Source organism: Hyperoodon ampullatus, assembly GCF_949752795.1.
Source record: "Hyperoodon ampullatus genome assembly, chromosome: 17".
Classification (NCBI taxonomy): domain Eukaryota; kingdom Metazoa; phylum Chordata; class Mammalia; order Artiodactyla; family Ziphiidae; genus Hyperoodon; species Hyperoodon ampullatus.
Window position 1 is genome coordinate 44,946,719 of NC_136930.1, and position 24,598 is coordinate 44,971,316.

At 39.1% G+C, this 24,598-nt stretch overlaps 1 protein-coding gene across 2 annotated transcripts in view; it reads right to left on the minus strand.

Moving 5' to 3' along the window:
* Nucleotides 1-13,360: 13,360 nt before the first annotated feature.
* The window catches only part of RRM2B (ribonucleotide reductase regulatory TP53 inducible subunit M2B), a gene marked incomplete at its 5' end in the record, with an annotated part of 32,184 nt that continues 20,946 nt past the window's right edge, over nucleotides 13,361-24,598 (minus strand). For both annotated transcript variants that reach the window (XM_079722196.1, XM_079722195.1), the window contains 3 exons: nucleotides 13,361-13,535; nucleotides 17,365-17,478; nucleotides 18,653-18,757. In XM_079722196.1, coding sequence (XP_079578322.1) covers nucleotides 13,383-13,535; nucleotides 17,365-17,478; nucleotides 18,653-18,757 — 372 coding nt within the window. In that variant the 3' untranslated portion in view covers nucleotides 13,361-13,382. The remainder of the gene's footprint in view (nucleotides 13,536-17,364; nucleotides 17,479-18,652; nucleotides 18,758-24,598) is intronic.

The following is a 24,598-nucleotide window of genomic DNA, read 5'->3' on the forward strand; positions in this document are numbered from 1 at the left end:
GGACAGTGTCAGGGGGAGCCAGGGACAGAGAGGAAATGGCAGCAGACCCCTGTGGTGGCTGTGCCTGGATCACGAGCCATGAGAGGCAACCTTTGCCAGCCTCTCAAAATACCTGGGGCTGGGGATTTCACAGGAGCAGGTGAGGGCAAGAACAGGAAATTTGGAAGATTGACTTGAGTGGGGCTTCATTTGTGCCCACAAACTGGCTCAGCCATGATTTCCTGACAGCCAAGAAGAAGCATTTACAAAATGGGGGCATTTACAATAACAGCTGAGCCTGGTTACAACATGACTCATATTACATGGATTATTCCGGGGCAAATCCTGACTAGAATTAATCTAACACCTACTCAAATCTTGGGGTACATAACGAATTACTTCCAGATTCTCTCCAAGCACGTAAATTCTGGGCCCACCCCCAGAAAGTCTAAATGAGCAGATATAAGGTGGGGCCCAAGAATGTTCTAACAGGTCCCTCAGGCACTTCCCAAGCCAGTGAACTAAGGCCCAAGCTTTGACAAACACTGGCTTACAGTAATACACCACCAGGCTTGCACATATAGCCAAAAGTTGGGGATATTTTAACTTCCACGCTGAAAATAAATCTGCATACCATGACTGCCAAGGCTCACTATCCAGGTCCCTCTCCTCACACAAGTTACCTCTGGTAGCAGGAATAACCTTTGAAGAAAATCTTACTGCTGCTAATCTCAAAGGTAACAAAATTTCCACCTTCTCACCTTCTCATCTGAGGGCCTCCGTAACTCTCCATATAGTTGCACTTTGATGAGAATGAGATCAGTAGTGAAAGGATCCTTGAACAAATGAAGTAGGCAGATAAACCAGGTGCCATTTCTCTGAGGGTTGGATGAAGAAAATGTGGGTTGCCCAATGACAGGGAAGACACAAAGGAACCATCTCCAGTGATGGGAACTTCAGTGCAATCATTTCCATGCGCTTGTAATAGAGAATTAAATGTTCAAGATGCTGAGCCTCCAATACTTCAGAGACCCAGAACCAAAATCTGGAGTGATAGGTAGGAGGAAGCTATCTAGAATTCAGTGTTACCAAACTGAAGTGGTTGGTATCTTCCTCAGCCTAGGAAAGAGCCAGAGTCCATGAAGGGCCAGGAAGAGGGAGAGGGGCTGAAGAGTGAGCCAGGCAGAGGCCCAGGAGCTCTAGGGGGCCAGGGCAGGGCCCAGGCAACAGCCCAACAGGCAGCCCTTGCCAAGATGCCGAGCTAAGCCGGGGTTGGCATTCTACGTGCAACACGTCTGACTGTATTGCTACTGACTTATTTCCTGCCATTACTTAGCTAATATTCCAACATTCTCTGACAGGCATAAATTACTGCTTTAACTCTATTCCATAGTCCAGTGGTTCTCAAACTTGGGTGTGTATCGGAACACCTGGAGGGCTTGTTAAACCACAGATCTATGGACCTCAACCCAGGTTTTCTGACTCAGTAAGCCTGGGCAGGGCCAGAGAATTTGTGTTCTCACAAGTTTCCAAGTAATGCTGATGCTGCTCATGCAGCTACCACACCTTAAGAACCACTGATAGAGCCCATCCTTCCCTCAAACAGGTGAAAAGAGGAGGATGGGAGGAAACTGGAGAAAGAAAGAGGAGAAAGGGGCCTGGGAAGATGCAATATGTGACAATGTGGGCAGGGCAGTGATTTCAGTGGCCATGGAAAAGTTAAGAATAAAAAATAGTTTGTACCAGCTGATTGATGCAACAAGTTTCACATGCAGAATTTACTGCACTGATTTGAGAGTAAATACTTCTGAGAGAAAATACTCATAGGTCATCAGCCTTTTACACTTTATTCTGAACAAGTTTAAAATTTTATAAATTTTTAAAAATTCATATCTATATGTAAAATTGTCAACTGCAAAACAGATAGTTTCACTTCTTCCTTTCCAATTTGGATGCATTTTATTTCTTTTTCTTGCCTAATTACTCTGACCAGAACTTCCAGTACTATGATGAATAGCAGTGATGTGAGTGGGCATCCTTATCTTGTTTCTGAGTTTGGGGGGAAGTTTTCTACTGAGTATGAGGTTAGCTGTGGGAAAATTCATAGTTGAGAAAGTTTGGAGGGTAAGGGGAGGTGAAAGGGCACCAAGGGTGGGGATTGCCTGAAATTTATTCATTTTACCCTTGGTGGGCTGAAAGTTTTAAAAGCCAAGTTATCAAGGAAGATTTAAAGTTAAAACTGATTGCCTAGGTCTAGTTCCAGTTACTATTGCTTTAACTTGCAATAGCTGTGGAATCTTGGGCAAGGTTCTTGACTTTTCTGACCTTAGTCTCCTTCTCTATAAAATAAACCTGCAAGTGGTTATCCTGAGAGTAACACAGCTTTAAGGAAGGCCTGGCCTGACCACAGGAGAGTCGGCTACCACTTTAAACTATTTAACAATTAAAACTCCCCAAGACCAGCTCAGGCACAAACTGAGAACTGACTCCTGTCTCCACTCACCCAGCACTCTTCCCTTTGTACACCCAGCTCAGATCCGGCTTCCTTATTTTACTGAAGTGAACTGCTCACCTCATACTCTTTTAAACTTCAAATCAAAAGGCATCCCCATTTTACAGATAGAAAAACTGAGGTTCAGAGGGGTTTAAGCCACTCACCCAAGGTCACATGGCCAGTAAATGGTAGAACTGAGATCTTTCTCATCTGCCTGACCATTGTATTTCATCTTCCCACTTTACTGCTCTCTGTGACTCCCAACCCAGTACTGTTTTCACTGTACCACATACTGGTGCCAAATGCACCTGCAGTATCTCCACCTGAGCCTCTGACCCACCCCCTTCCACTCTCTCCTCAGGTATTGAGCCTGAAGCAAGGAAGGGGGCATTCCTCACCTGCCTGCCCCTTCCCACCCAGCATGAGCACGCACTTCCACAGTCTCCCACTAGGCTGCTTGTGAAAGGTATGGGCTACAGGATAGAATAAGCCCTGTAATTTATTCCTGTCACAGGAAACTTGAATATTAGTTAAATCACAACAGAAGACCAGCCATTCAGGGGTAACATAATCAAACATTTCTCTCAGTCCAAACATACCTGTGGAAGGGAAAACGAATCCAGCTGTCTTTGAATCTGAAAGAATCCCTGAGCTCTTCGTATTCTAGGCACGAGCGCCTTGTGTACTATTTTCAGAACAAAGGTTCTGGTTTGAACATTAAGCATTTCTAACATGGTCTCAGTTAAAAGGCAGCACAGAGATCCCATCCACTGTCGCCCCTCCTCAGGGGTGCTGGGGTTCAGTCCTGAAATGAGAAGCAGGCAGGGCAGCCCAATAGCAGAACCCAAGAGTGCCTTGGACACCTTCTCTTGCCTTGCTGTCATGGGGAATGGAGAGTTGGGTGGACGGCAGGGTGAAGCCACAAGGAAGGCAGCTGACGGCTCAGGGCTACCTTGTGTCCTCTGCCAAAAGGTGGAAAAGCCAAGCTGAACCAGGGCTGGGTGGGAATGGACATTTGTGAAGGATGCCAGAATTGCTGAAAAATGGACCTGGGTGTCTTAACATTTTTAAATGTTTTGTAAAGAATGTAATCAGAGTGGGAGTACTGAAACCACATTATGGGTAAGGGATGCAGGATAAGAGGAGAAGGATAATGATCTCATTTTGAATTGTTTAAAAAAGGGGAGCATGTTTCAATTAAGATGCATTTATTATAAGTAATAGAAGCCATGAGTAAGAATAGCCCAGGTAATCTTGGTACTTATTGTCTCATGGAACAGAAAACAGGAGGTAGCAGTTTCCAAGGCTGGTCTAGCCATATAACAGTATCTTCAAAACCCAGGCATCTTTTGCCTTTTACCTCTTCCCATCATCCAATATCTTGCCCTGTTTGTTTCTCCTCATGCTTGTTGCCTCATGGTCACAAGATGGCTGCCACTGATCCAAGGATTACATCCTCACACAACTCTTTGAAGGCAGGGCACGAAGGAGCATTTTTGGCAGAGATTTTCTTTTCATAAGACTCACTCTCAGCAGAGAGGAAAACTTATTTCTCCATAAGACCCCAGCAGGTTTCCTTCATGTTTTATTAGCCAAACTGGGCTGCTTAGCCACGCCTAGCTACAAGGGAATCTGGGAAAGCAAGTGTGTGGCTTTCCCAACTTCTGTCATTGGAAATAGGCAAGGGTTGGGGATGGCTTTGGAGGTCACTGCCAAGCATATCTGCCATAGGAATAAATAGAAATGTGGCCAAAACAAAAATAAAAACAAAAATTCCACTTCTGAGGCCAAAGAAAAGGTTTTAGAATATATCTACAGTTTTAGTAAAAAGAAAGTTTTACATATAAACATCTCTATTATTTTAAAGAAAAAAAAAGACAGACCTGTCTTTGTATGCATATTTTACTTCCATACATAGTTTTTTTTAAAAAATAGGACAGCTTCAGAATTCTGCAATCCTTTGACCCAATTTGTCCCAGGGGAAAATCATGGAAACGTATAAGGTTGTATATGGACATGTCTATGCATATGTGTGTGTGTGTGTGTGTGTGTTTACAACAGCAAGAAGGTGGAACAACCAAGAACCCCCTTGCTCTGCCAGGCACCAAAGTCGATTACAAGATGGCTTGGAAAGGGGAATGGACCTCTCCTCTTTGTATTATCCTTGGTGTGGTTTGTATCCCAACATGGGCAAGGTTCTGTAAAACCACTGTTTCAAACTCTAGCTTCACCCTTGTCCTACCTGGGAGGGTTTGCACAACGGCCTCCGTACTACATTCAGAATCTCTGCCCCATCCGAGCGCTTGGGTCAAACCCATCAGATCTGTCTCCTCCTTGCCCCAGAGCTGATCCTCTCCCAGGAGACCCCATGCAAAGAAACTTCAGTTGAGCCACCACACCAGTTCTCTCAAAATACCAGCCATGCCTGAATCCCAGTGGTGGTGCCTAGGCTCAAACTGAGGTCCCTACTGCAAATGAAAGCCAGTCTGAATCCCACCTTGTGCAATGAGTGGCTTTCAAGGCAGAGGAGCCACAAATCTGGACCCTCAAGGTCTCAATCCATTGTAGGAACAGCAGGATAATATCTACTGGGAGTGAAGTTTCTTCTTAGAGCTGTGATATATTGTGGCACTACAGCTACTTGACTTTGCTACCCGTAGAACCAAATGGGAATTATTCATTATGAAGGCTTGTGATTTGTTCATTAGCCTTAAAAGGGAATGTTCGTAAAAACAGCAAAAAGCGACGTTAAACCTGTATAGATAATTAAAGTGAACTGAATTTCACTTGCTCCTAATGTTGTAGGCAGAGTAAAGCTGTCTTATTTGCTAAGGAAACACACAAGTATATTTCCCAGCCAACTAAAATGCTAGATACTAAGACCATTTAGAAATTTATACTAAAAAATTGAAAAATCAGTCTGTAAGATGGAAATGAAACCTATACTATGATGAAATTGTTAGAGGTGACAAAGCCAGAGGCCCATAGCTCAGCCTTACAGGAACTATTGATTTTAAGGTCTCTCTAAACTAATGGGAATGTTCCAGGCATAGAGTTAGAATTTTAGTGCTAGGCAGAAGCTATAAGATAATAGCATCAGTTGTTGAGTGCTTACTATGTGCTGAGTGCCCTTTTAAGTGTTCTGCGTATTTATACAACAACACAAGACGTCCACACTGTTTTTCTTCCCACTTTTACAGATAATGACTTGCCAAAATCCAGCCAGTAAATGGTAGTGCCAAGATTTGAATCAAGTAGTTTGGCTCTAAAGCCTGTGCTCTCTCACATCTCACAATAGCAGTGTCCCACATTTGGAGGTACTTTCTGTGGGTTGCAAGTGAGTTAACTGGGTCAAGACAGATTGAGGCTAGAGGGAGGATTCCACAGTGGTACCTGGCAGTGGTGGGCTCCCAGGGCTGGCTGCCTCCAGTGTCTATGTCCCCAGGGTGAGCTGCACTTGCCTCCTGCCTCTCCCCAAGACTCTCCAAGACCAGCAGATGTATACCCAGGAGTGGAATTTCCAAATGCAAATTCTTGAGCTCATCCACACCAGCAAATCAAACACTGTGAGGCCCAGCACTCTGTGTTTTAACAAGCCTGTAGCTGTGCAGCAGGTGTAAAGTGTTGCCAGTGGGGCCCTGCTCTTCACAGGGAATATAATACAGTATTGGACCCAGATTCACTCCCAAGTAATAGACCTAAAGCCTCAAAAATAAAGGAATTGTTAAGGAAAAAAGAAGATTTAGGCTTCATAGGATGAAGCATCTTTTAATGGCCCCTAACTCCCAGGAAACCTGCTTCCCATTTCCGAATTCTGCAAATACCCCCATCCTGCCCCGAACACATAGATCACCCTCCTCAGACCAAGGCAGAGGAGAGCTGCAGGTATCCAGGGCCATAGGAACTCACGTGACCTATTCAGGTACAATAGACGAGAGCTAGTACGGTCCCTCCATCCCCAGGCCCTCCCAGAATGGACCAGAGGGTAAGCGCCACCGTTTTGCCATTTCTGACCCTCCCCTCTCCACCATCCCCTCTCCTCTCTACCACGCCCTCCCTCCAACTCATGGACAAGCCAAAGGGACTCTGTGACTAGTCCGAGGCTCTGATGCCTCACAAGCGTGTGTGGTTTGTCAGTTGTTTCATAGCTGCTTGGCATCGTTTATGGAAAGAGGATCTTGCTCTTTCAGTTGGTGCTAAAATGCAGGGCTTCCTTTGTGGCACTGTCACCTAGACTTTCATCTCTATCCAGCCAGCCAGGGGGCACGTTCCCTGTGGGCTTTTGTTGGGAGTTTGCCCTTCTGAAGGGCCAGTGCTGAGCGTGAATTCCTTCTATGTTTCCAGAGGCCTCGTTCTGGCCAAGCAGCCCAAGCTGGACTGGAAACAGTCGTCTTTCTTCAAAATCTAACTCCTTAGCTCCGCAGAGAAGGAGCAGCCTCTAGGCTGAGAAACCAGTGGCTCAAGGGCTCCACCATGAGGAAGTCAGGAAACGCGACCTCAGGCAAAACATTTCCAGGATCTTCCGGAGCAGGTACCACCCGCAGGAAGCCAAAGGCTTCCAGCAGTAGTAGGAATAGAAATTTGGGTACACTCAGTGAAAAAATGATGGGATTTAAAGCCATGACAGCTGGGTTGGAGTCCTGCCTCTAGCTTTTACTCGTTGCATGGGCTTGGGCAAGTAACTTGTCTAAGCCTCAGATCCCTTATAAACTATTATTATGACACAGTAGTTCCTCATAAAATTAGGGAACCAATGAAATGATTGGAATAATATGATTGCAAAAATCACCTTATAAATGCTAAGGTATGTACAAAATATTATTTTATTGAGAATTAAATGTTCAAGATACAGTGAAGCACACATTTTTCCTCTTAGAACTTGGACACTATTGTTCTGGTGAGGCAATATCAAGAACATTCTCGGGCTTCCCTGGTGGCGCAGTGGTTGAGAGCCCACCTGCCGATGCAGGGGACACTGGTTTGTGCCCCGGTCCGGGAGGATCCCACATGCCGCGGAGCGGCTGGGCCCATGAGCCATGGCCGCTGGGCCTGCGCGTCCGGAGCCTGTGCTCCGCAATGGGAGAGGCCACAACAGTGAGAGGCCCACGTACCGCAAAAAAAAAAAAAAAAAGAATATTCCCTTTGACCATTACTCACACAAACTGGCGATGCTCTCTTTCCCTATGATGTGTAAACACGCCAACTCGGAGAAACGAACAGAGCGCAGATGTGGTTGTAAGAGGTGGCGTACGGTGCAGAAAGCCCAGATGCACAAGTCACCTAAAAAGGCCACGTAAAACAAGGACAGCTGTTTTTTCATTGCAGGATGAGTGTGCAGACCACAGACACCACATTCTTCTGTAAAAAAACCCTGCTCTTCTGAGACTCACAACTCAGCTCTACCTCCCTCTCCTACTCTTCACCTTGTCCTCCAGACAGTACTTCACTTTCACTGAAGACTCAAACACCCGGCTCTCAGGGTCCACCCAAGGTGCAAACCCTGGGCTCAAGGTGCAAACTCCAGGCTCTCAGCTCCTGGACTGATACACACATGAACATGCTGGTTCTTGCCAATCACTTTGTTTTTGTTTTGTTTCCAGGAGCCAATTTCTGCTTTTAGGGTCTTTTTGGTTGCCAATCAAGGAACTTAACTTGAACTATCTTAGGCAAAATGTAGGCATTTATTACCTTGACAATGAAAGTTTGCAAAGAATTGGGATAAGATTGGACCTCAGGGGGAGTTAGAGGTAGGACACTTTCTCTAGTTTTGTTGTTAGAATAAAAGTGATCCTTTTCCTTTAGTTTCAATTAGAAAACCTTAGGTAAGGACCCGGCCCCGCCTGGATCACACGCCTCACACTTGTGCCCAAACGTATGAAGTACACATTGTGCAGATGAAGTAGCTTTGGCAGCCCGGCAAGAACCACATGGGGGAGTGGGAGCAACAGCTCCCAGAATCAAGTGGCTGTTATTCCCAGAAGGGAGGGCAAAACAGATATTCTCCTTAATCACCCTCTGATTGTAATGACTGCACAGAACAGAAATCATGCGTAGAAATTGGTATCTTGGATTCTACTGCCAAGTTCTTAGGTTCTAGATTTACAACTCCTAAATTGTCAAAATTTTCTGCTGACTCTGAGAATCTCTCTTGTGTGCCCAAAGTCCAAAAAGAAAAAGAGATGATATAGGTTCCTCTTTGAGGAGTGAGGGTAGGAGCAGAGAGAGGAAACAGCGTGAAAAAGCAATTGAGGAGAATGGAGAACAAGCTTACCAGGAAACTATAGTATGATTGTCAGACAATGCTGATGGAGGTGCTATAAACCTAAATGTTTGTGTCCCACCAAAATTCATGTTGAAACCTAATCCCCCAGTATGATGATATTTGGGGTGGGGCCTTTGGGAGGTGATTGGGTCATAAGGGCAGAGCCCTCATGAATGGGATTAGTGCCCTTGTAAAAGAGCCCTCAGTGAGCTCCGTTACCACTCCCTCCATGTGAGGACACAGCCAGTAGACAGCTGTCTATAAACCAGGAAGCAAGGTTCACCAGACACTGATGTCAGCAACTTGACCTCAGACTTCCTAGCCTTGAGAACTGTGAGAAATAAATGTCTTGTTTAAGCTACCCTCTACGGTAGTTTTTTTTTTTTTTTTTTTTTTTGCGGTACGCAGGCCTCTCACTGTTGTGGCCTCTCCCGTTGCGGAGTACAGGCTCCGGACACGCAGGCTCAGCGGCCATGGCTCACGGGCCCAAGCCGCTCCGCGGCACGTGGGATCTTCCCAGACTGGGGCACGAACCCGCGTCCCCTGCATCGGCAGGCGGACTCTCAACCACTGCGCCACCAGGGAAGCCCTCTACGGTAGTTTTTTATAGCAGCCCAAATGGACTAAGACAGTAGGTAATCATGAATGTATAGCAGATCCAATTTGTCTTACATGACTTTTTCTCTAGCAGTATTTGGCTGGTAGGGTGCAAACATGGAAAAACTGGATTGTGGCTTCATAACAGGGTGGAGGAATTTCTTTGAATTTTCTATGTAAGGTAAAAATGCAGATGAAGAACACAGTTCAGGGTATTGATAGAGAATGTTACGACTAGTAATAGAATAGATTGTAGAATCTCAGCTGGATACAAAGAGACACAAAGAAAGGCAGGCTCATGGATTGGGAGAAAGTAGATGAGAGAGAGCTGGGGGGGTTCCCATTTAGGTCAAAGAAGAGTGGTAGGGGGAATAGTTAAACACAGTAATACCAATATGTATTTATCTGTATACTCAAATAGAAAATATATACATTCCTTTACTAGGATAGCCCCTGCACTTACAAAGAAACATTCTTACTCAAAAAGGACATACACAAAATGATGTAGCTATGATACAGTTTATTCTAATGTACTAAACCAATAAAATAACAGAACAACTCATTTCCTTGGGAAAAAAAAATTCTATATATGCAGGATTGGCTGGACTGACCATAATGTAAAATACATTAAAAATATTTAAGTACACCACACCTAATAAACCTTTCTGTGTAAACAGTAGATACTAGCTTTGCTAAATGACCAGACATTTGGAAAAATCAAAACACAGTTGTAAAACAGATACATAAGTTAAGGTTCCTGGAAACTTAGAAAAAGACTGAATTGTTATGTTTTTACCTGTACAAAAAAAAAATCTTCAGCCTTTCATTTTCACCTATATTTTCTTTTACAGAATTAAGCCCCAAATTTAAAGGCTTAAATTCTTTTGTCCTAATGCCTCAGGAATTTTAGATTTTCCTTCAAACCTGTTGCTGTCTAAAAAGGAGCAGACCATTTGAAGGGTGGGAAAAACAAAGATATACAGATTTCACTTCTGTGCTACTCATGTAGATTTCTGCTGAGGAAGAGTTCCTGAGTTGGCTACCAGTTCACTCAACTTAGTTCAAAAATATAATAGCTGGTTACAGGATTAAACTGGCATTCTTGTAGCCCAGCAGCAGCTCTCTTTATCACCAAAAAGCAGTTAGTGACATTCAGCCCTTAGCTTAATCTGCACAAATGCAATTTGGGAATTCTGTGGTATGACGTTAGCATATTTAAATGTAAAATGCAAAATTCTGAATATGAAAGAATTTATTTTTTAAATATACAAGTTGTTGTGTTTTCTCTATAATTACGTTTTCCATGAACAAATGAAAACCAAAGTGGCAAAAGGAGCTGAAAATTTTGAATGTTCCAAAATGAGAGAACTGGAAAAATTTCATATATAAAGACATGACTGAGGTAAGCTTAAATTGTAAGAATAATTGTTTATTATTGTATGTAATTGAACAGCAAAACAGCCCTGTCTGAAAGCACTGGATCAGTCTTCCTCAGTCCTTCCAAGTCATGATTCTACATGGCTACAAGGAAATATTTTTAATAAATGCAATTTGTCATCAAACAACTAGTTTTTACATTCTTAAATAACCAACTTTGCTATAGCAATGATTTAAATACATGTGCTATTAAAACAAAAGTTATAAACATACTCTGAATTTTTTTCTTTGCCTGTCAGATAATATTAAAAAGAGATTCCACAACTTCTTGATTCCCTAAGAACTAAGAACCAAAACACTAAACATAATAAATAAATATGAAACCTGGAAGCCAGGAAAAGGGGATAGAATACTGAATATAATAAACCAGTGTATTAAAAATCCAGTATTTCAGTATTAAAATGTCATCTCAATACAGTTAGGTTTATTGCTACGATAAATAAGCTTCATATTAAGGCACCTGTAATTACCTGTGAGAAAGATTTGGATTCAAAACAAAGGGAATATGCAATATAAAACTTTTTTCTTGCATTCTGATGTCACTACTGATATTTTATCAATTTTAAGTGTAAGTTTTTGTATGGCAGTAGATGAATGTCTTTGAACATATTTCCTGAATATAGTTAAAATGTTTATGATATTATGATACTTTAATTAATGTATATGGTACCTTAATTAAAGTATGTGATAGTTTAATGGGAAAATAGGGAAAAGCAAGTGAAGATGGATGGCAAAGGACTAAATATCAGAAATATGACAACTTCTAAGAAAAAAAAATACATTGTAGGGACAGTGAGTACGAGCAGATCTTGGCCAAGTCATTGAACTTTGCTGAGCCTCACTCTCTCCATCTATAAATTTCAATACTACCTGCTTTGTCAAGCTCATAAGGCTGTTGTGAGATCAAATGAGGTGATGCAAAAACACTCGGCAAACTATGAAGCCTTGAACAAATAAATGGTATTATCATAGGCCAAAATAGCTCAAGTTTCTGATATCCTCTCTAACAGATAAAGTTATGGCCTGTTCCTTTTGCATCCACTTGAAAACTTCCAGTTTTAATCCATTAGATAGTGTGGAATGAATGGAGCAAAAATGTATGCAAAGGGAAAATTTCTAAACCTTATTAACCAGAATTGTATAAAATAATTTGCTGTGAGTGGGGAACCCCACTGCTTGCTTGGGCTCAGGCTACCTCTTGACAGTTCCCTATGATAGAGGGAGCAGACTTCTCAGACGCTGGCCTTTCCTCAGTCTCCCTAACCATCTGCTATCATGCAGCAGGCATCGTTCCATAAAAGAATTAAATCTCATAACAGCATATAAGAGGTGTAGGAGTATAAGAAATATAGCTGAGGTCAATCATAGGTACATTATTCAGCTTGGCACAAAGTTGAAATGGTTCAATAATCCCTACCAGGTTCTCCCTTGCTTGGTCCACAGGCCCTTCCTCCATGTATAGAATGGTTATCTAGGCCAGATTTTTCCAACCTATGTTCTGAGGAACAATAGTTAGGTGAGATGTTAACAGGTGAAAAACAGATCTTTGTTAAGTAGGTTTGCAATATGCAGGGGGAAATCAGTTTATGTACTACAGAATTTCTCAGTCTTTGAGTCTCAGTCTACTGACTATACATTCTAAAGAGGAATGGAGTGTACAATATTTTCCAAACTCATTTGACCACAGAATCTCTACCCACCACCCCACAAAATATCTAGAGGGGCTAACAGCTTTTACAGTGCTCTTTGCGAAATGCTATTCTAGCTAATTCACCCTGGTTTTAAACATTCCAGGGCTATGTCTGGCTAAAATTACCCTTTTAATTTCTGAAGGAGCAGAATCATTTTGCTTACAAGGTCAACTATCATGATAACCTAGATTCCACTCCATAAGTATCCTGCCCAAAGCAACTTAGAACTAAATTTCCTTAACTACACACTGAGAAATTCAAAGAAGTTATTCTCATGTTAATGAAAATTATAATCTTTTTAAGGAAATCTTTATGTTCTTCCTAAAACATTAAAAATACAAAGATCTAATTCTAGATCTTAGGACCTAGAATCACAATTACTTTGAGGAGATGGGAGTATTTGATCACATCACTGCAATTAATACTATTACTAACAACAACAATAATAATAATAGGAGGGGGAGATGGAAGGAGGAGGAGGCTGCAACAGCAGTATTGGCTAAGAACTTATTTTGTATCTTAATCCTCATACACACTTTATGAATTTAGGACCTACTATTACATTCCTTTTAAAGATAAGTAAACTGAGGTTTAGAGAGATTAACTGATTTACCGAGGGTCACACAAAGTAGGACAGAATCTCAAACTCTTATCTGACCCTTCACGCCATGCTCTTAACAAATATAATGCCATCTTTTATTTTAGTGATGAAACAAAAGCATTTAGAGGTCATACTCTGACTGTTAAACAGGAAGATTAAAGCATATTTCTATAAATCCAACTTGATTGATATTTGGTTTTGGATTTCCTTTTGAGCAAAATCCTGTGCCCTAAAGAAGATATTTTAGGTTTCTTTTTTTTAAGCAGAGAAAAATAGACTGCTATTTACCAATGATAAGTTTAGATATGTATGGGGAGGGTTTTAAAAATCTGCATCTAACGTGAAGACATTATCTGTAGTTTCCGCCATAACTGCAAAACGTTGATACTCTGAAACTCGTTTCTCAAAGAAATTTGTTTTCCCCTCTAAAGAAATGTTTTCCATAAAATCAAAGGGATTTTCTGCTTGAAAAACCTGAAAAGAAAAGAAATATTGTTAGACATTCTGAAGAAGCCAAATTATATCCCACAAGAAGAACAATAGATAACTCAGGTCTCCCAACACCTGTCTAGTCACCTAAAGATCACACTATTCCCTAGGGTCCTGGAAGCACTCAAGGCTGATACATTTTAAGATGACTAAGATCACCTATTAACCTCTTAAAGAAACTATATGAGCATCTCTGGTATTCTAAGAAGCAGAAAGGAAAAAAAGACTATTTTAAAATGGAAATGAAAGATTTAATGCCAAACTAAAATGACTAAAATGTCTTCACGGCGTGAGAAATCTAAAACACCATAGATATTATAGGCATTTTTCACAGGTATTACCATTAGATAGTCACATCTACATGATACTACAAAATATTAAATTACCAACAATGTACTGTGGACATAAATATGTTTCTTAGTTCATAAGGGAACATATAATCATCAAATTGATGTTAAGGAACCATGATTGGGGAAGACAGAATAAATGCTGTCCATAGTAACCCCAAACAAAAAGTGGCACATAAGTTGACAAAACTTTTTTACTGCTTCTGAATTCAAGAGGCAGGCTTGGAGATAAAGCTTGATGGAAATGGAGATATTTCTGTGATCCATGAAGAACAATAAAAGAGGATTTTTTAAAATTAGGAATATTCCAGCAGGAATTATGAATACCACAGATAAGAATATATTCAAATAACCCAATTAAAAATGGGCAAAGGATCTGAATGGACAAACGTTTCTCTAAAAAAAGATATACAAAGGCCAATAAGCACATGAAAAGATGCTCAAGATCATTATCCATTAGGGAAATGAAAACCAAGACTACAATGAGATACCATTTCACACCTACTAGAATGGCTGTAATAAAAAAAGACAACTTATTGTGGTCATCATTTCATGATGTATGTAAGTCAAATCATTATGCTGTACACCTTGAACTTATACAGTACTGTATGTCAATTATATCTCAATAAAACTGGAAGGAAAAAAGATAATAAGTGCTAGTGAGGATGTAGAGAAACTGGAACCCTCATATACTGCTGGTGTTAATGTAAAATGATGCAGTGGCTTTGGAAAACAGTATGGTAGTTCCTCTAATGATTAAAAACAGAGTTACTATATGACCCAGCAATTTCACTTCTAGTTATATATCCAAGGTAAATGAAGACATATGTTCACACAAAAACTTATACATGAATGTTCATAGCAGCATTATTCATAATAGCCAAAAAAGCAAACCACCCAAATCTCCATTGACTGATAAATGGATAAATAAAATTTGGTATAATCATACAATGGAATATTATTTGGCCATAATAAGGAATAAAGCACTGATACATGCTAACATGAATGAAATTTGCAAACATTATACTGGCTTTGTATATACCATATACCAGTATATGGTATGTATCATATATTGTATGATTCCATTTATATGAAATGGGATTTATAGAACAGGCAGATCTAAAGAGACAAAAAATTAATAATGCCTAGGGCTATGGTGGGGATGGAGGAAAGAAAAGGAAATGACTGATTGCTAATGGGTATAGAGTCTCTTTGTGGGGTGATAAAAATATTCTCAAAGTGTTGTGATAGCTGCACAACTCCGCAAATATACTAAAACCATTGAATTGTACATTTATTAATAGGTGAACTGCATGTTCTGTGATTTATATCTTTAAAAAGCTATATGTTTTTTTTTTTCCCAAAAAAAGTTCATATGCTGGGTGTGGTTGAGTTGTGGAACTCTGTGAAATTGCCTGTCAGAAATACTGTTAAGAGGCAGTGAAAAGGTGAGTTATCACTCACAGCAGGATACACTGGAAAGAGCACAGAACAACAGTCATAGATTCACTGGATTTTAAAACTGGGTATCTTCCAAAAAATCTGATCCAAATCATTCATGTCATGGACAAAGTAACTAAGACCAACCTAAATTAAGTAGCTTGGTTTTGACACATAGAAGTACTCAAATATTTATTGACTAAGCCAAAACTAAAAGAAAAGTTGAAAACAACATTAATGTGGCTTCTATTTAGAATTCTGTATAAATGACAACCATTTGCTAATTTAAATAATCTCTTATTTTACCAAAAACTATCACTATAAGAATAATTCTTTTTGTAGTTCCTTGAGTTCAAAGTTTAGTTCATGTATTTTAAATTGTCTTGCTTTCTTAATAGACATTCAAGGCTACAAATTTTCCTCTGAGGATCTGTTTGGCTGCATTCTACACGTTGTGATATATAGTAATCTTATGGCATTTAGTTTATATTTTCTATTAGTTTATATTTTCATTTTTACTCCCATTTTAAAGAATATAGTCTCAATTTCTAAGTAGATGGAACTTTTTGGTAATCTTTTATTGTTAATTTCTAATTTTATTGCATTAAATCTAAGAGGTCAGTATAATTTCTGCTTTTTGGAATTTATTGAGATATTTTGAAGGCCTGTGGAGAAATAATGTCTTATACTACATCCAGATTTTCTTCTTAGGAGGCATGTTTTATATATCTACAGTTAGCAAGTTCCCAAAGGAAAAACTAGACCCAGGGGTGTGTAGTTTTCCAATAAGCAGGAGAATGTGGATGAGTGGGTGTGAGGATATGGTGGTGGGTTAAAGGATAGTGAGTTCACTTTAAGGTTTAAGTAAACAAATTAACTTTCCTATAACAAACATATTGTATAACTTAGGAAAAAAACAATTTCTTTTAATACATAGCTTATAAATTTCAGAGATCATATTAATGTAATTATAATCTTTATTTCTCTCATTAATGATCAATAAAAAGAGAGGATCTTGCAACTAAAATATATAAATAGTGATATTTTACAGTTTATAATTACAAAAAATCTTTGCCCCATCTGACTTTTTCATCATAGTATTTTTGTAGTTACCAGAAAATAAATGTATTACCAAGAAAGGTAATGATTACCCCAGCATCATGGATTTCATAATTCTTCTCATTAATTTAAACTTCCATTTCCATGCTGAGAAATCAAAACCTATAATTTCTAATTAACATAGTATAGTACATAGTAAATTTCTGTGAATGTTCCACTTATGATGAATACAACATGACCATTTAGTGTTCATTTACTATATGTCTGACACTATTTTGAGTGCTTTAAGTATACCAACTCATCAACAATAATTTGTAGTAAGGATTATTATTATCATCACCTTACAGATGAGGAAACTAAGACAGTGGTTAAGCAACTTGCCTAAGGTCACATTGCTAGAAAGTGGTGGAATCAGGATTAAAACCCAGGTAGTCTGGCTGCAGCCTCCACCCCTTAAGTCATGTGAAAAGCACACATCAAAATTCAGGTACATTATCTCTGATAAACAAAATGACAGAAATAACTTAAAGACAACTGAGTTCAAAGAGTCAAATTATGACAGTTAATGTCTTCCTAATAATGATTTCCTATTTAAAAGCATTAACCCACAAATTATAACATAGACACATGGGGATTTATCTGAGGGTAAACATATATTTGCATATTAAATCCAATTATTTAAAGATAGTCCTGTTAAATAGATACCTACAATTATGTATTACAATGTAATTTATTGAGCTTATTAGTTCTAAGATTTATCAGCATGTACTTCTGTTATGAATTTCATTTAAGTTTCATTTAAGGATTTTACAAAATCAATTTGTTGATGTAAAATAAGGCTGTCGTGGACAATTTTTAAAAATAGACTAGTATGTTACAAAAGCTTTCAGTGAAATATAGTATGTATTTTAGAGGCCTTACCTGACTATAACATTTTAGCTAGCAGTAATACGTTTTAAACACCTTACCTTTGAGAATCCAAGTTCTGAAAGCAATCTGTCAGCTACAAATTCAATATACTGTTTCATCAAAACACAATTCATTCCGATGAGGCCAACTGGCAAGGCTTCTGTTAAAAACTCCTGAGATATAAAGAAAAACAGAATAAAGTAGAAAGAAAGAACAATAAATTGTATGTGTTTTCCAAATAAAAAGAAGGTTCTAATTTTATTAATCTTCTAAGTCACTGATCTTGTTCAAGGAAAGTACACTAGGATAAATTCTTTCAACATGGCAAACAATGCTCATTTGCTTAAAAATGTTTGGGTGTTACTATTCACATTATTATTTCACATTCTCATTTAGCCAAAGTAAATTGAAACTATTACACTACCGGTATTTTTTAAAGTAGCACTTGGAGGACCTGAATTTATATGCTTTCTCAGTAGAAAAAAAGGAGATACTTTGTTCTGAAATACCCAGAAAAAGATTCACCTAAGATGATTGTTGTGGAGAACATGACTATGAAAGGGAACTGGGAAAGAGAGAAAGCTCAATTAATAGAGAAAATGAGAAAGAAATAGAAATGGATCTGGGAACTGGGAGATAAACTGAATGCCAATTATACTGAAACACAGTGGTAAAATTTTAATAAAGAAAAAAAAACATATTAACCATTTGGATTTAGTTCTAAAAGTGATTCAAGATTTCTGCCTTTTCTCTCTTCCCAATATGAAAACTATGGCTGTTAAAGTATGCATTATTAAAAAGAAGTTTAAAAACTTATTTTATTTTTCAACTAGTTCTTTAAAATGATAAAAGTACATTCTAAGTGAAGCATCCAGGTCTTTCTAGTTAGAGATCTTTACATGCCCTAAATCATACTTTACTATTCACTAATTCATTTATTTATTCATTCTGTGAACATTTGATGCATGCTTCAAGCTAGATACCCTGCTAGTTTAAGAATACAAAACAAGAAACCATCACTGCTCTCTAGAAGCTAAAAACCTAGAGAGCTAAGATAATTAAAATAGTTTGTTATGGCATGAAATTTGACAGATCAATGAGACAAAAAAATAGTCCTGAAACAAATTATAGTATACATAAGATCTTAATATATAATAAAGACTGACTTATAAAGTTGACATAATAACTGCAATATATCATCTATTGGTACTGCCAGGTTGACCATATAATATTGCTGATACCAATTTTGACCTACAAAATGGCAATTTCATGTGTCAACCTAATGAAATAATGGTACAAACATCAAAGAAAGAGAGATGTGCTAATTATGTAAGCTTTCCTGCTTACCTGCTCAATTTCAACAGCATTAACAATGATCTCCCTAACCCTTTCTTCTGAAGGCTTATTTACTAAGTATTGAAACATCAGGCAAGCAAAGTCACAGTGAAGCCCCTAAAATAGAAGAAAAATATCACTGTCAAAGGACGTTTAATCAGCTATTTTCACACAGTAACGTATCAGGCATTATATAAAGCAGTTAGGAATGCAACACTGAACTTCTGGAAGACAGAAGAAGGATTAACAGGGCCAGGAACTTCTTTTCAAGTCTTATTAAAATGCCAATTATAATAACCTATAATGAAAATTTTTCAATGCCAGCAAATCTCAGTTCATTAACATGAAAGAAGAATTAATTAACAACAACAACAAATCTGCAACCAAAAGCATTTTGGAAAGGAAAACAAAGAAGAACCAAAATGCAAATTTGCTCATTTTTAGTGTTTTTGAAAAAATTCAGAAATGATTGAAAAACAATTAAGTATTTAAAGAACAGGTGAAACTCAGAGATTTCAAAAACACAAGTTATATTAAACAAGAATGGCTCAAGATAAAAATAAATTCAGGGTAATGAAAATAGAAACTGAAGAATTAAGGATACCATCTGAAGCTGTATAAGACAGAAATGACATTGCAGATAACGACAAAAGAAAGCAAAATTGTGAAATACCTTGAGAACAGAATACTTATGCAAATATATGAAATGATATAGAAATTAAATAATTGGAGAACAGGATAGTTATGCAAATATATGAAATGATATAGAAATTAAATAATTGGAGAACAGAGCAAGGAGATTCATCCTACAATAATCGGGATTTCAAAACACAGAACAGATGGTATAAAGCTGAAAACAGCAGACGAAAATTTCAAAAAAAAAAAAAAGAGAAAGGTCAGAGACATAGAAAGATGATGGAGTTCTAAACAAAAGTAACAATTAGAGACTGACAACAAGGCAGAGTCAATTAACATTTCTAAACTACAAAGAAAAAGAAATGAATCTGTAAGCTGACAAGGGAGGAGAAGGTGGAAGGAATACACACTTTAGAGGATTACAGATCAGAGCTGCTTAGCTTTTTCTAAATGAAACAACAAAAACCCAGACAATTGAAAGATAAGACTCAAATCAAGGTTTGTATTCCAAGGATTATTTACTTAGTTAAATTGTCATTCCTAGAAGAAACCATTAGAAAAAAAACCTCTTTAAATAGCTAATCTTAGAAAATTTACTAGTGAAACATACCCCCTCCACTTGACTCAAGAGGATATTTCAAATTACCAAAGGCTGAATTTCAAATGAACTGCTGAAAGGTGACAACGTAGTGTTGATTAGAACCGATAGCTAGCTACCTATTACAGAGATGAGTAAGTCAAAGGCAGGCACTTGTAATTGTTAAATCAATAAGGGAATAAAATTAATTTTGAGGTTTAAAGCAACTCCAAAATCCTAGTGGGTTTTTTTGTTTTTTGTTTTGCGGTACGCGGGCCTCTCACTGTTGTGGCCTCTCCCGTTGCGGAGCGCAGGCTCCGGACGCGCAGGCTGAGCGGCCATGGCTCACGGGCCCAGCCGCTCCGCGGCATGTGGGATCTTCGCGGACGGGGGCACGAACCCGCGTCCCCTGCATCGGCAGGCGGACTCTCAACCACTGCGCCACCAGGGAAGCCCGTGGGGTTGTTTTTAAGTTAAAAAATTAATCTGGAAGACTAAATGGGCAGAATCTTTTAAGAACACTTTCAAAATAAAAGTTATGAGATTTAGCCTACTAATTATCAAAACATAAAAAACTACAATAATTAAAATAGTTTATTATGGCATGATATTGACATATAGGTTAATGAAAAAGAAAAAGGCCTGAAACAGATTTTAGTATACTTGAAGTCTTAATATATAATAAAGAAGACATCACAAGTCAATGGAGAAGGATTACTTAAAGAGAATTGGAAAAACTTCCGAAGAGTGTGTGAAATAAAATTGTTACGTTCTAACTTATCCTATGCTTTATTTATATTACATTCCATACTTGTACTAAACAAATTTCAATGGCTTTAAAGAGTTAATGTTCAAAAGCCAAAAACAAACTATTTAACTCATCTCTGAAAGTAGATCCCACGAATTACAGGGTTTTGTACATTAAAAGAACAAACAGGGGACACACAGTTTTTGAGGGCAGGAGCCCACTGTGTCCTCCTTTGCCTGGCAAAGTAATAGAACTATCCTTTTCTACTTCACCCAAAACTCTGTCCCCTGAGATTTGATGTGGCACCGGTATACAGAGAGGCCAAGCTTTCAGGTAACAATTTTGGTGATCACCAAGGGACCGCCTCGGGGACGGTCCTGGGGGGGGTGTCCCTAGAAGCCAGATCACCTGGGACCCTTGCCTGGAGGCCGAGCCCCCAGTCATACCCCGTCTGCCATCCTGGCAGCTGGAACTCTGAGGTGGGAATACACAAAGGAAGAGGGACCGTCCTAGCAACTGCCCGAGGCCATTTTTGCCTTGAGGACATTCCTCTCTTCCTCCTGCCTGGACCACTCTGGACTTCCTACTCCTAGGAATTGTTTTGGGGAAGCAGAAAAGATAGCGTCTGATGTCACAACACCTCTGCCAGAATCTGGGTAAGTCCCTGGGAGTGCATTCCCAGGCTCCTTCAATTCTGTCCCTCTGAAGAACTTTTGGTTCCATCTGGGGAACGTTTGGTTCCCATCTGGGGATTTTCTGTTTCAGAAATCCCATCTGTAAGGCGCCACTTAGACTAAGGTCATGGGATAAGTAGGACTTGGAAGCAACCACTCTGAGCTTTGTGCTGTTTTTTTCTGGCATAAGGCTTCCATCTGCTGGCGAGGGTCCTGTTTTGTCTTCAGTCCGCTCGTGAGTGTTCTATCAATCAAAGATAGGAAGTGCTCCTTCTCTTTCTTTTTCTTCTCCTTCTCCTTCTTTTCCTTCTCCTCCTCCTTCCCCGCCTTCCCTTCCTCCTCCTCCTCTTTCTCCATCTGATAGCCCCCTGGGGAAAATCTTGGCAGACGCATCGACCTATAGTTCTAAACCTATAACTAGGAAAAAAAATGAAATTCTATTGTAATTCTGTTTGGCCAACGTACATTCTTGAAAATGAGGGAAGATGGTCTTTGAATGGTAGCCTAAATTATCATACTATTCTCCAGCTAGAGCCGTTTTGTCACAGGAATAGAAAGACAGGAGAAATTCCATGTTTCAAGCATTCACGCAGTTACATAATAAAAGTGAGCAGCCAGGTAACAAGCTGATGGTACAAAGAGAAAGGAAAGTCATTTTGCCTAGAGCTGGTTGTTTCTGAAGGGAAAGGAAAATAAGGGAGACTGAGAAAAGAGTTGTACATGTTTTGTTTGTGAGACCATGTTTGTTGTATGTATGTATGCATGTCAGTACTTACATTGACCAGTTGAGACATCTTTGAATAACAGGGCTCACTAACAGGGCTCACGTGTGACAACACCAGGGAATCCGTCCTATTGTGTCTGGTTTTGCCTGTGGCAGAATGTTGGCTGGGACTTTCCCTTCTGGACTAGCCTTGTTATGGGTGATCAGAGCTCTGTTCCATCTTATAACACCCCACCCAGGGTATTTTTACAAAATTGGGAGATCTTCAGCTATTCCCCCATGAAAAGGAATTGTTATTTCTCTCCCCCTGTGCCTGGGCCTGCCAGAACACTTATTTTATCTAGATCATCTCTAGTTCCTGAGACTAAAGAAAAAGTCAGGGAAAGAAGGCCTTTTTAAATTCAAGCAAAAAAACCTGAGATCTCTGGTTCAGTCTTTATGTAAAAGTTAACTTGTAAAGGAGCTCTATCTAATTGACTTAAAAGTAAGCACTTACAAATTATATCTAAATGTCTAGAAAATTGGCCAAGAAAAATTTTAGGACCACATGATCTGGGAAATATTCAGTACTGAATTAATATCTCCTATTGAAGGTGGCTTAAGCTTGTTGGTTTGATTAATATAGACATGTCTTTAGAGTCATCAATGTTAAGAAATGCAAGTGAGATAAGAGCTTTTGGGTAAACTCTTTAGGAATAATTCTCCATAAGAAAGCAAGTGTTTTTAAAGTTGTGCATGATCAGGATTTTCAAAGATTGGATTAAATCTAGTTGGGTAAATGGATTTTGTTGGGAGTGGGCTAGGGCAAGACCAGATTCCTACTTGCCCTTGAAATCTTTTCACTTTGTATAAAATGAGTAAGTATTGTTTGGCAGTTTCTAAAGGTTCTTTTGACCTCCAGCTAACTTTGAGATTCTTCAGAGGGCCCTTGAGGCATCTCAGAGAGAAATATTTAACTAGGATTATTTGGTATGTTAAATTAAATATAATCAGTCAAGTTAAATGTAATCCTGGTTATTGTAACCAAGTTTCTTTACCAGTTACATTGCAGTCAGATGCTTAACTGAGCCCTTTTAAGTCTTTCTGTTGCTGTACTCTGATGCTTTTGCAAAGGTGCTTCATCTTCAAGAAGACTTATGTGAAGGACCCCTTTTGACAAATACAGGTCTCTGATAAATTTCATATCGTACAGCTGAGCTGGTTAAGAAATTTAAAAATCTTAATGGAGGGCTTCCCTGGTAGTGCAGTGGTTGAGGGTCCGCCTGCCGATGCAGGGGACACGGGTTCATGCCCCGGTCCGGGAAGATCCCACATGCCGCGGAGCAGCTAGGCCCGTGAGCCATGGCCGCTGAGCCTGCGCGTCCAGAGCCTGAGCTCCGCAACGGGAGAGGCCACAACAGTGAGAGGCCCGTGTACTGAAAAAAAAAAAAAAAAAAAAAAAAATCTTAATGGAGAATCTGATGGCTTCATAAAAAGTTAGCAAAAGGATTAGTTACTGACTGGGCTGGTAAATAATGTTTATGGTTTTCCCAGACATAGGGAAGCCCTTCCCCTCAAGCTACTTATGACTTAGAACAACTGGGTAAATTACACCTCTGTAGGAAAAATTGAAATATTCTTTTATCTCTGCCTGGTCCCTCCAGAAATTGGAGACTCTTGGGTTATGAAAATGAGGGTAATTTTAGAGGAAAGGATTAATGTTTAATAGATATGAAATTCTAGTTCTGTTAACTGAAGTTTGAATTTATGAAAGTTATTGTGTTAACCACACTTTTGCCCTGATGTTTAGGAGGAAAGGAAAACTACCCAGTGAAGGTATCAGAGTGTAATTACTCATCATGTACCACTGCTTGTTTTAGGTCTATTGCTGAAAGCACATGTACAATGCTTGTGTGACAATTGGGTATAAATTATAAAATGTATAGCCTATAAAGCATGTCCTCATTAACATACCTCTGTGCTTGTTCACTATACTTGATCAGTTTTCCCCCAATGTGGATTGACTAGGCAAATACAAAGGAGGCCTAGCACCAAGGGACATGATCTACACCTGGGGCAAACAGCTGAATCACCCTGGCACCAAGGGACAGATATTTTGATCATCAACGTCTTCTACTGAAAGACTTGCAATCAAAAGGAGAAATGAAAGAAAAAAATCTGCACATTTTGAGGTATGAGGAAGTCACTCTGGCCTATACATGGTTTAACTTTAAAAAGCGGTAAAAAGCGGCCTGTTTTGTGGCCTTTCAGACATGCATTGTACATCTGCTTTACCATTGACAAGGGGAATGCATTTGAGAGTCAAAATGGAGTAATTATGATAAAACTACACGACCATTGTGGATGTGATTTCAGACACATTCATTCCTGTATTGTTGCAAACTTGGAATTTTCTGAGCTATGTCAAACTCAGGGATGCCACAAGGATTTAAAAATTCCCCCACCCTCTTCAATGAGATTTTGGCTAAAGATTTAAGAGGATTACACCTGGATCAAGGTTGAGTAGAAGCCTTTCCAGCCAGAAGGGAAAAAGTAGTAACAGTAAAGAAGAGAAACATCTCTAACACAGGAAGAAAAAAATTAAACAGTATGTACAACA